Here is a 12,560-nt window from a genome sequence, read left to right on the forward strand (position 1 = left end):
CTTTGAACGATGATCCGAAATATTTAAAAAACCTATGTAAATGCTTCTGTACTAGGCCCTCGATAATGTAAGTTCTGCCATTATAGGCAAATGATCTGATCCAATAGTCTCATTCGGAATTGGTGCTCTCAACTCTTCTAGAGTTACTATTCTCAACAGTCGTTCAACCTTCACCGATAATTCCTCGTCTCGAACACTAAATATATAATCGAGAGTACCCACAAATCCTTCACTCCAGTGAGTATACTCTGGCTCATCGTGATCAATATTCGGAGCTGGTGACTTGGATACGATTGCTCTATATGTGGAGTAGCAGGAATCGAGACGCGGCAGAGATTCTCGACGTTTGATAATGGTATCGACGGCGCCTTCCTCTGCATCAAGCTGCAGATCTGCCATCATCTCGGGTGTCAGAGGCTTGTGCATCCGTATTCCTCGATAGGTCGCTTCGAGTGGAGTTACATTGAAATCTACCTTCGGCTGGGTCAGACACGGTCGTCAGTTCTATTGCAAACTCTCAGAAGCTCACCACCACACATGAATCCATGCCATCGTATTCCACTCTCATCGACCTGTTCTAGTTGCCGTTTCAAATCTGTAATGCCTTCCAGAGTCACCATGGCCTGATGCAATTTCGTGAATTTGGCTGCAGGTCTCCAATAACTATGCTAGTGGGACAAATATAAGCCAGGCTTCAACTTTGCAAACAGCCGGTTCTTGCTACTGCCGGCTTACTTGATTCGACACAATCAACCCAACACTTGGATTCGATGTGGTGAAGGCAGCAACTTGAGCTATACATCCAGTTTGCCAATCTGTTTTAGACTGACACGGCGGCTCAGCAGAATCGAAATCTAATATTAACTGCCACTTCGATTCGAACGTGGCAGACTTCCAACCGACACAAAGACCATATTGGGCCGTATCTTTCCCGTCCTTCGGAGTCTTTCTATCAAAAGACCATTCATAGCCCAGTCGTGTAAAAGTGCTTCCAAAGTTACTTGCGAAGTGGTCGTGATCGATTTCTTGTAGGCAAATTATATCGGGTTTGTGTTGTTCAATCACATTTACCAGGAGCGGCATTCGAGTCCTAATGTGTTTCAAAGTCAGGAAGATAAAGGTATCAGTCTATTTGTAGCGTGTCTTACTTGAGCTTCAATGCATTCTTAGTACAATTCGGATAGCGATCACGTCTGATGAGAGTTTGTGCCAGAGCATTGAATGTCATCAACGTGAATTTCAAGCTACTATCATGTCGAGCGGTATGCTTGAGAGGAGCAAGTGCCTCAGGCACATCAAGCCAAAGCGAGGTCATTTTCTGCATCGTTCAAGTAATTGTCAGATTAGCTTGTCATGGTTAAATCTTGGTACAGAAGCACAAATTGTGAGCTCGGCGAGGTCAACTTCGCTATCTACAAGCATATTACCTGAACGTACTGCTAAATCGTTAACGACGACTAGATGATCAGCTCCTCAGTTCAATATTTTAATCGGAGTCACTCAGCAGGAAACTGAGAAATAATACGCAGCGGTGAAAATGAGGTCTGTAACGCGATTATATCGTATCGACGATTATGTCAGCTATTGAATCACATACATTACTACATTATTATTTCACTTGTTATCTTCATATTCATTCTTTAATAAGTAGACACGCACTTCTTGTTCGGATTCGAGGTTTCGTACGTGACGACGAGCTTTAGTCACCATCACAATTTCAAGCGGGCAAGCGACGCGTAGATCAAAGCTCTAACTGGTCTCATTTGCTCACATCTCTAACTTCGCTTCTTGTTAGTAGTGCTTACGAGCTGGTTACATAAGCAGTCAGCTCACACCAACGCAAACACATATAGAAACCAAGGCAAAGCAACTGCAGAGGTGAGTGCCAGGATTTACATACTTGTTGTGACCTGATGAACACTTTGGATGCTTCGAAAATACCGCCCATGTTTAACAAAACAATGGATGGATGTGATGGATTTCATGGTCCTCACACTTTACGAGCTTGTTGGAATTCGAAGAGTGCAGAGAGAGACAGAGAAAGAAAGGCTCTACAAGCAAATCTATCTAGGAATCATACTAAAATCAACTGTCAACTCACTGGCATCATCGTTGTTTTATAGCCATGGGTCGTGTTATTCGAGCCCAAAGGAAGGGTAAAGGTGGTATTTTCGTATCTCACGTCAAGAGAAGGGTTGGAGCTGCTAAGCTCCGTCCATTGGATTACGCTGAACGGTACGATATTGTGGAAATTCAAGTCCTTTAGATAGCTTCTGCTTGTAAGAACAGCATTTTTCTGATGATTCCTTTCACAGACACGGATACATTCGAGGTCTAGTCAAGGAAATCATCCATGATCCAGGTCGTGGGGCTCCATTGGCCCGTGTGGTTTTCCGTGATCCATACCGATACAAACTGAGGGAAGAAATGTTTGTTGCTACTGAAGGAATGTTTACTGGCCAATTCGTATACTGTGGCAAAAAGGGTATATATAAAACGACTACATATTCGTCTTGCATGAACGCTTGAATCACAATGATACTCATATATCTGTTAATATGTAGCAACTCTCAACGTCGGTAACGTGTTACCACTTGAATGTATGCCCGAAGGAACAATCATTTGCAACGTTGAAGAAAAGACTGGAGATCGAGGCGCATTAGCCCGTACATCCGGAAACTATGCCACCATCATTGGTCACAACCCAGACCAAGGAATCACTCGTATCAAACTGCCATCAGGTGCTAAAAAAGTAGTCATGGGTAACTGTCGTGCTACAGTCGGTATTGTTGCTGGTGGTGGAAGAATTGATAAACCAATGTTGAAGGCTGGTCGTGCTCATCACAAGTTCCGTGTCAAGAGAAACTCTTGGCCAAAGACTCGTGGTGTTGCTATGAATCCTGTTGATCACCCTCACGGAGGTGGTAACCATCAACATATTGGTCACGCTTCTACTGTTGCTCGATCTGCTCCTCCAGGTCAAAAAGTTGGTCTCATTGCTGCCAGGAGAACCGGTCTGCTCCGTGGTACTAAGAAGGTAAGAAGAGGAGATGTCTACGTTGGAATTTTGATGCACACCTGTACCTGTTTCTTTGTTGCTGTGATTGCATCCCTTACTTAACGCAAAACATTTTCAAATGTAGCTTACGGAGAAGTCCGCATAAAGTCCCTAGCATCGAAACCACTTTTGTATACAAAATATATTTGCCCAGTAGCTCACAAAAGACCGGTTTATGTCCTTTATTTCGTGAAGCGTTGGACTTGGATTTAACACATAGGGTTGGATATTACTGCGCGGATGTGGCAGTTGCTCTTCCCGTTCTTCCAGAGACGCCAACGCATCATGAGGATACAGCTACTGTTAATTCTTATTGCCGTAACAGATGCAGTTGTCGTACCGCAGCTCACTGTCCTTCCTGTTTACGGGAGTTCAGAATGTACGAAATTCCTTCGAAATTGTGTCGTAACGCCGCAAACTCTACAAACACTGTTAACCAGACTTCTTATGTGCCTAATTAGGTGGATTCTATGCCAATATCAATATGACAAGAGAAGGACTAACCCTTCCCATCCTAATCGACACATCATCCTCGGACTTGGCAATACTTACAAGAGCTTCGTGTTCATCATGTAATACCACGTATCAGCCGACAATACCGACACCATCAATCACTGCTGTGAATAATTACACGACTGGAAGTCTTTCTGGACGTGTTGTACACGAGGATGTGGCTGTTGGTGATATTTTGATGCCAAACTTGCCAATGATGGCTATTGATGCTATTACAGGGAGTGCATTGAAGACATGTACGAGTGCCTCCGTGCCTGCGTCAAGAGGAATCATGGGACTTGGAGCATCACGACTTGCCAATTCGTTTATATCGTCGACGGGATTCATACATGGAATCAGCAATTTGGCTGTGGATGCATTCGCGCTTCAGATATGCAAGAATGATGCTGTAACGAGGCTGAATGTTACGTCGTCGGGACATTTATGGATTGGTGGATGGGATTCATCCTTTTTTGCGCCGTCAACGGATTTGATGACTTTGGATCTTGTTACTGCACGAGGCTATTACGGATTGAATGTGACGAACTTTAGTCTTTCGTCTGGGTCGAATTACATAAGCAGTGTTTCGCTAATGAGTGTTGCAGAAACTTCGTGTAGTCAAGGGACGTGTATATTGGATTCAACAAGCAGTGAACTTGGTCTGCCACCTACAACCTATTCGACACTCGTCAGCAAACTACAATCATCTTCAGCCATAATATTTCCATCTAATACTTCAGCATCGACTCTCTTTTGGAGTGCAGGCTACATCATTGTGTCAAGTACTGCGATGACTTCCGACAACATCACTCTGTCTCTCACCATATCTGGAACCAACAATGTGACTATAAATTCATCATCCTTTATATCGTCAGTAGCATGTGGATCGTCCTGTCTCACAACTAGGGACACTTCAATACTCCCTTATTCTCGACAATCTCTACCATGGATAACCACCGACTCAAACTGTGATCCAACATCCGGAACACCACTGTCAGCCAACTGCAGACTCTATTTCCGCTCAGGCCTCTCATCTCAATTATCCGGTATAACACTTGGCCTCCCACTATTCTACAACCGAGTGCTTGTGTTTGATCTAGCCAACTCGGCACTTAAACTGGCATCTGGAATCAATTGCAGTGCCAGTGGTACGCTATCTGGGATGATTGATACTGCTAATGCGTCGAGTGTGGGATATGTGGTTGTGATTTCTGCTCTTGGAGGTAGTTGTGGTGCAATAGTTTTGGGAATAGCAGGGTTTTCATTAATGAGGCGCCGTGTGCGTGTTAATATAATGTGATTGTGAATATAATTGATGCATAATTTGATTGCCATGTCGCGAAAAGTTTGCCGTTTAGGTGCTCTGAAAACAAATTTCCCAAAAAAGCTCAAAATTTGGTGGTTATAACGGAGAGGAAATTTGTCATTCAAAAATGAATTCGGTCAGTGTATTTGGTGTCATCGCACTGCCTCGTTGGTCAAAGGTTGGTCAATTCGGTCAGCGCTTCGGTCTTTGATTCGAAAAAACCGCTGAGCTGTCCAGTTTTGCTGAAAGGGAGAAAGAGGGCAAAAGCACACACACATTTCCTCAGTTTCGCAACAACCAAGAGTTCCATATCAAAAGAGATAGGAACCATATATATCAACACACTAGATACGGCGCATCGTCTATCGTTAGCCCTGCCTCATTCAACAGTAAGTTCCTCATCTGCTCATCTGCTTCCAACACCATTTTCGCCTTCAATTTCAAATCGAGATCTTGCTGGTGACTTGACCACCAACTAGCCCAGATACTAACCATCAATCGCCATCAATCTAACTAGGAAACTATTCATAAACCAACTCCCATACTACCAGTTACTACCAGTTTTATGTCAGTAGACCCAAACCAACATCAACTCAACATCAGCCAAAATGGAAAGAACCTTGTAGAGGATACCAATCTATTCGAAACAGCTTCCACTCTGGTCTTTGGTCATTCTAACGCTACTACTGCTACTCAATTGCCTTACCCAACTCCATACGAGCAAAGTTTACACGACTTCTCGTTGCCCTCCAACTCCAATCCACTTGCTACGCCCGAATACACTCCTTTATTCGATACTTTTGATACTCCCGTTGCCGGTAAGTCCATCAAATGCATCATATTCCCTCGTCGCTCCTCTTCATTCTTCTAGTCTGTTGCGAAAAACCAAGCCTCACACACTCACTACCACAATTTGTCTTGTAGGTGACGACTGTCTCTTCCCCGAGTTTGGAGAAAGCTATCCCAACTTGACAGAACTCGCCAACGCTGCATTCGAACCCAACTTGGTCGATCTCTTTTTGCCGCTCAACGAACTCGCCGCCGCTCAATCGTACTTCCCAGACGTAAACCCAATTATAAATAGCAACGACATCAATACTTTCCTCGCTGCCTTCCACCAGGGCAATGTCGATCCATTCACTGTCGCCCAGGCTTTTGCTACCACTTTGCCGACTAAGGTATGTTGTTTTTCCCACTTTTACCGTGACTGAGCATGAAATGCAATTTTTCATGTGTCACACGTAATCAATTATACAAGCACAAGAGCAATCACTAACAATGTATTCCAATTCCATTCATTTATAGCACGATAACGAGAACGAGTCTCGAAACGACTCGCCCACTCCATCTACTTCCACTGGTCGAAGACGAGCTTCTCAAGGTGTTATCAAAAAGAAGAGAACTCCTTCAACTTGGTACACTTGTGACTTCCCTGACTGTCAATATGGTACTTCTCGGGCTTCCAATTTGCGAGACCACGTTGGAATCCATGATCCAAATCGAGAAAAGCCATTCAAGTGCCCATGTGGGAAGTCTTTTCCTCGAAACTCAGACCTGGTTCGACACAACAAGAGCCATGTCAAGCAAAAGGTGCATTCAAGTTGTTGGATGGTGGTGTTGTGATTTGCAAAGGTTAACATTTCATGATTGAACACATTAGAGTTTCAAGTGCGGCCAATGCCCCTCGTCGTTCTCTCGACTGGACTCTCTTGCCAGGCACGAACGAGACCGCCACGGCTCCTTAGATGGTTAAAAAATCTCTCTAGATCTAGATCTTCTCTCAACTTGAAAAACCTGAATCGGTATTGACCCCCATCTACCCATAACAAAAGAGATTGTGTGAAACCCGTCGCACATGACAACCAATCAAGCTGTTTGTTGAGTATAGCTAGCTTCTATACCAGGACAACCAACAACTTTAAAAAATACCGGAACCTTTTTTTAACCCACCCACCATCCTGTGAAAGTCAGAAAAACAAAAAGTGATTATAGATAGATAGCCAAACAAACTCCTGGAGATGCTCCCTTGACTTATAATTAGGTGACCCGCATTGCCTCTTATATTACACCATACTGGAGCTTTGGAAGGAGTTTGTTTACAAAAGCTAGTAGTATTATTTGTTGGCTTGGGAAGGATGCTATGGTGTGAAAAAAGTGTGAAAAAAGAGACACATTATAAATAGTTATTATCATTTTAGCAGAGGATAAAGCCCCCTTTTGTTTGCCCCTTTGGCAAGCATTAAAATGTCGTCGTGTGGTGGGGATTGTAGTATATTAATATTGCTGCTTTTGTATGGGGGTTGTTGTTTTTTGTATCGTCTGCTAGTAATACGACATGAAACTTTTCCCCTCCCAATATTTGGACTTGTTTGCGAGATTGTGTCGTTGTGTTTTGCGCATGCGAAAGAAACGAACTTTGAAACGTGCAAGACATGGTTCTGCTTAAATTATTGATGGAATATATTAATGTTTATGTTAAAGCATCGTCAATTACTAGATTGCGTTTAGAATGGCGACTTGCCAACAGCCAACTGCTCGAAATCATAAATAATAACCCCAACAACAATACAAACAGTCAAACAGAACGCAAACGCAACCAGCACCTTAGCAGGCACCACATCCGTAATCCACTGCGGATATGCTCTAAAAGCATTCAAATCATTATTAATCAAATCCTGAGCAGCCAATCCCTCCGTGACTTTTTCCTCCAGATACGCAGCATTTGCGTCAGGAATGGATCCAAACAATGCAGCCTCGGCACCAGCCAGTGCAGTCTTGCCCCGATTATGGTCGAGTCCTGTTGCTCTTGATCCGAGTCGTGAGCCTGCAAGTGATCCAGCACGGGATTTGTTGTCGCCCAGCATACTGCTGGCGTTAGCGAGTCGTTGGCGTAGTGTGGGTTGGTCGCCGTTGGTGAGTGCGTCGAGACCTCGTGGTCGCGATCTTGTGAGAGACAGCTGGGATCCTTCAGGTGCGAAACTGTTGCGTGAGGCAGTCGAGTCCAGATCTCCGGTATTGTGTCTGTGCATGTTCTGGACAGAGTGTTTGGGACCTAGGTTGTCGAGTCGTAGTGCAGATGGTTGTCTCAGGTTTGTTGATGATTTGTTGCTGGCGTCGAGTCTCATCATGGATCCGCCTAGCATGGGTGAGTTTGAGGCTGCAAGTGACGAGAGCATGGTTGCCATTAGTCCTGTTCCTGCACCGGGAGTAAGTGTCATTGCTGGGGCTGTCACCATCGGGAGATTGAATCCGGGTACGATAGCGTTTGCTGATGCAGATATATTTGGGGCTGATGTGGTTCCATTTCCACCAAATGGCGAGTCGATATCTACAAACATGCCATCGTTCTGGTTTTGTTTGAGGTAATACGAGAATGGGTCTCGTCTCACAATAATGTCTGGATTTGCATGTGGGAGATGGTACACATAGTCGAAATCATCATCGTCACCACCTCTTTTACGTTTTTCTCCACCCATGAAATCCATGGCATCTAGTTCGTCAATGACGGATTGTGCGAGGACCATGTTTCGCTTTTCGAGAAAGAGGTAGATGAGGAAGGGGGCGATAAAGTTTGTTACGGATTGGAAGATAAGGGCAGTCCAGTTTATGAAGGTGTTGATTAGGGTGCCGGTTTGGAAGGGGATTACGACCAAGAAGGGGAAGATGGCAGCCCAGAATGTTGCGAGACCTGTAGATGAATGTGATTTGAAAGTGTCAAATATTTGTAATGGATTGTCACTTTTTTGGAGTAAATTTCGAGTATGTTACCTGGAGTACACAGCTTGGACTGAATCAAATTCATTCTTGAAATGATAATGTACACAGGAATGGAGGTGAGCAATGCCAAAATTGGGAATGCACTGGCGAAAAAGAGCAACTTTAATCAGCTTCAATGCATCCCAAACATTCAAAATTCTCAACTTACACAAAGATAATAGACTGCAACGGACTAGCATAAGCACTAGTCTGGATCGTGACCATAAAATTCGACCCCTGAGGCACTATAAGCGCCAACGCTCCAAACACACCAAACACAATATATCCAAAAGTGGCACATGCCAATGAAATCCATATACACTTCGTGATGCTGACATTCGGGTGTTTTGAGTTGATCCAACTGGGCACTGTTGTCACGAATGCGTAGTTGAACACCACTGTTCCTATAACTGATGCTGGGGAAGCGCCGAATGCGGGAAGGTATGAAGGGTTGGCGCCGATACTCCATGAGAGGATTGTCCATTCGGTGAGGCAGAATACCAGGAAACAGAATGAGACTGTGGTGTGTGAGAAGAGCTGTCAGAGAGAGCCCAGAGAGAAAACCCGTTCAAATTTTCAAACGGAATAAATACCAAATTGAATAATCATATTATCACTGAGTTTCATTGCTGCCATAGGTGCGACGAGAGCAATCAAAAGCTGAGATAAACATGAGTTGGCGTGAGCGAAAGAGTCCCCCTTAAGCACTGACGCAGAAAGGACGTACCAAAAATCCAGCAGTCATCAACATCGTATTCCCATCAAACGGAGAATTGGAGCCACTTTGCGTCGATACACACAGAATCCCTTGCTGAGGAGCAATCTGAAATCCACAAGTTGCACCAAACACTGTTATTAAGAATGAATCCAACGTCTAAATAAGACAAATATGAGTTTCTTGAATCTCTAGGTGATAGAAAGGAGGCAGAATATACCTGTATAGAGACAATAATAGAAGCGATGTTGATTGACTGCATGGATCCATAAATGACAAGATGTGTCAAATAGTACCAGTTTCGACCATAAAATTGATGCACTAGCACTGTGTATTCCACGTTTTGCTAAAAAGAGACGGTTGGTTTCATTGTAGGGATTCAAGTTGCGACAATATGTGTACCTCAAAGTTTCGATTCCCAGGAAACTTGGACATGGCTTCGACGAGACATAGTGAGCCCATACCGGTCAATACCATCATGACCAGAAACGTCAGGAGTGGTCTAGTTAACACAATTAAAGGTTACTCAGCACAATCCTTGAGTTTTTATCATTGGGCGAATTTCCACTCACACTACCCATCCACCTGTCTGGAAGATCAGCGGTATAGTCACAATGCCTAGTATGCGTTATATAGTATTAGATCTGGCTATAATTGCATGAGGTTGGTTATATGTTACCTGGCCCAGTCATACTGGAAACCAGCAAACTGATGCTTCCAGTTATACCACTACATAGAAGGAAGATGGCGTTAGATCTATCGTCGGATCATGAAGAGAAGGTCTAAATTACATGTTCTTCTTGTAGTCATCCGACATGGTTTCTATCTGGATCTCCTAGTTATAGTCGATTTGACTTGGTTGCTGCAAACAATGAAAAAAGTCGCTGTCTTCTCGGAGGTTTTTGATTGATCAAGGGGGCGAGGAAAATGGACCCGATATTTCAAAATTATTTTCGATAAGTGAAAATGGCATGCATTCAGCTCCCTATCTCAAAAGTTGTGGTGAGTATGAAAAACTGGAACACGCACGATAAAGGAAAGAAACCAAGACACAGCTCTGTGTCTTTCGTTTCATCCTCGGAGTATAAACGGTCAAGTACTTTTCCAAGTTTAATAAGTGGGTCCTGCTAGACAGCGATCGCATATTAAGAACAGTCCGTGGGATCAAATGATACTCCCACTACTGAATGCCGCAGATGCTGAACAGCATCTGGACCCAATACAAGTTACAACAGCAACCATTAAAGATATTGGATTGATAAAGAGACAGATACCTGGATCTCTACCAACTGCAATCAACTTTGCGCTGCCATCCTCACAACCGTCTGCTATAAGTAGTCCAGTCAACACAAAGAACAGTGCTGTAGATGATGTCTTAATATGGTAACTACGTCTACGTTTCGGGCAACTTTTTCACAGTTTAACTAACGCTTTGTTAACAACAACAATAGGGGCACCTTTGTATTGATAGCATTCTTCATCCCACTATGCATGCTAAGATACAGACGGAAGATAGAAGCATGCTTGGAACGCTGGAAGCGTAAAGGAAGCAAGGATCTGCCACCAATAATATTGACCAGCATCCCAGATTCCGAGTTGACTCTGCAACAGCAACAGAGTATAGAAATGGACGAAACCCACTTGGAACATGTAGTAGATCACGAAGATGAAGACCAGCCACTCCCGATATACACAAAAGAATGGGACGGAGAAGTGGGTGATTTATCAGTCTTAAATCTTGTGGGTGTGGAAGTCGATGGCGTTCAACTAGGGATTATATCTGATGGCATGCCGACATCACCTACATCGCCTGTTGAGTCTCTCGGTAGTAACATTACATCGTCGTCACCGCCACAATCGCCTGATCGTGAGAGAACTAGGTATATAATGACGTTGCCGAGCTATGAGGATTTGCTGTCTACATCGTCAATCACTATTCCGAGGCATTTGATCAAGGAGGATGATCCGGTATCGCCAACTGAAGACGACGACGAGGAGGAGGATGAATATGAACAGGATGAGGACGAACAGGAGGATGACGAGGACGAAGACGAAGAAGAACACTCACTACCAGAAGGCAACGAAGCGGACGAATCCACATCCCTCCAATCATCAACAGAGTCTTCCCAAGACACCATAGTAGACACCGCCATCTCCGAAGATTACTATAATCGCCCACTCCCCCAAGAGCCAGACTCTCCCCCCGTAACAATACCGCGACGTACAGCCAGTCTCCGGAATAGTGCGCTACGGAATAGTCTGCTGAGACGGTGGCAGGATACAGATTCTCGTCATTCGAGTGTCGAGACCGACACTGTGTCGAATAACTTTAGCTGGAGAGCTGGCGATGATGATCATTTGGATGTGGACGAGGATATAAGGATACGGCCGTCGGAGATTTTGACTGTACAGAGCCTGAATAGGAATATAGCGAGGGGGAGGTCGGAGAGGTTTATACAGCATTCGACTGATTTGGATCGTGTCATGACAGGATGGTAGTTGTAGTGATAGTAAAAAACCCAGATTTTACATTTTCATGTAAATTTTAGGATTTATATTTGTACATAAAAATGCCATGTAAAAATCGTGATGCGGTTTGCTGTAGTTCAATGCTCGATTCACGGTCACCAGTCCATCTTCACATTACAACACATGAAACGATGCCTCCCAAGAGAAAGGCAGCTCTCAAAGCAGAGAGCAAGATCACTGAAGCAGACGTCAAAAATGAAGATATTGACGGTGTAGAAGAGTCAGAAGAGCCAGCGCCAAAGTCTCGAAAGACGACCAAAGGCAAATCCAAAGCAGCAGCAGCCGCACCTAAAACCAAGAAGGAGACCAAAAAGGAAGAAAGCACTGATGAACCAGCTGCTATTGCCGAGGAATCTCAACCAGCTTCGTCTGGATCGGCGATGCAAATCACTATTGAACGTTGGTAAGATCTGAGTTCTGCATGACATTTGCATTGGTGACATTTGGAATGCTGCGATTTGAATGTTTTGCTGAACGCTCTGAATGCATCATCTAACGCTTTAATTTATATTTATTTCATGCAAACAGTAATAGCTGAAACACGTATAAGGGCAAGGCAAGTCTCTTGATAGTCAACACTTTCATCTTCAAAATCCACCACGGAGCTGATTATCGCTTTTGTCGTTCTCTAGGCGAACAAGCTTTCCAACTTGCTATTGGAAACTTTTCCGTCTGCCCAGGTCACTATCTTCATGGTCTGAAAA

At 44.0% G+C, this 12,560-nt stretch overlaps 4 protein-coding genes across 4 annotated transcripts; 2 read left to right on the forward strand and 2 right to left on the reverse strand.

The window, feature by feature from the left end:
- Positions 1-51: 51 nt before the first annotated feature.
- SmJEL517_g03932 (uncharacterized protein) lies at positions 52-1,315 on the reverse strand (the record flags this gene model as incomplete). The annotated part of the gene is made up of 4 exons (XM_031169860.1): positions 52-470; positions 530-668; positions 736-1,090; positions 1,149-1,315. The coding sequence occupies 4 exons, from the start codon at positions 1,313-1,315 to the stop codon at positions 52-54; spliced, it is 1,080 nt and encodes a 359-aa protein (XP_031024185.1).
- Positions 1,316-2,125: 810 nt separating this feature from the next.
- Positions 2,126-6,609, forward strand: SmJEL517_g03933 (uncharacterized protein; the record flags this gene model as incomplete). The annotated part of the gene is made up of 9 exons (XM_031169861.1): positions 2,126-2,235; positions 2,316-2,485; positions 2,565-3,037; positions 3,329-3,437; positions 3,520-4,829; positions 5,374-5,674; positions 5,781-6,034; positions 6,162-6,446; positions 6,517-6,609. 9 exons carry the CDS (start codon positions 2,126-2,128, stop codon positions 6,607-6,609), a joined length of 3,105 nt encoding a protein of 1,034 aa, XP_031024186.1.
- A 751-nt stretch (positions 6,610-7,360) lies between these two features.
- SmJEL517_g03934 (uncharacterized protein) lies at positions 7,361-10,144 on the reverse strand (the record flags this gene model as incomplete). The annotated part of the gene is made up of 10 exons (XM_031169862.1): positions 7,361-8,544; positions 8,625-8,716; positions 8,782-9,130; positions 9,206-9,272; positions 9,340-9,486; positions 9,548-9,673; positions 9,730-9,829; positions 9,900-9,945; positions 10,007-10,056; positions 10,119-10,144. The coding sequence occupies 10 exons, from the start codon at positions 10,142-10,144 to the stop codon at positions 7,361-7,363; spliced, it is 2,187 nt and encodes a 728-aa protein (XP_031024183.1).
- Positions 10,145-10,495: 351 nt separating this feature from the next.
- SmJEL517_g03935 (uncharacterized protein) lies at positions 10,496-11,826 on the forward strand (the record flags this gene model as incomplete). The annotated part of the gene is made up of 2 exons (XM_031169863.1): positions 10,496-10,710; positions 10,779-11,826. The coding sequence occupies 2 exons, from the start codon at positions 10,496-10,498 to the stop codon at positions 11,824-11,826; spliced, it is 1,263 nt and encodes a 420-aa protein (XP_031024184.1).
- Positions 11,827-12,560: the final 734 nt, after the last annotated feature.

This window comes from Synchytrium microbalum, assembly GCF_006535985.1.
Source record: "Synchytrium microbalum strain JEL517 chromosome Unknown SmJEL517_scf0023, whole genome shotgun sequence".
Taxonomy (NCBI): Eukaryota; Fungi; Chytridiomycota; class Chytridiomycetes; order Synchytriales; family Synchytriaceae; genus Synchytrium; species Synchytrium microbalum.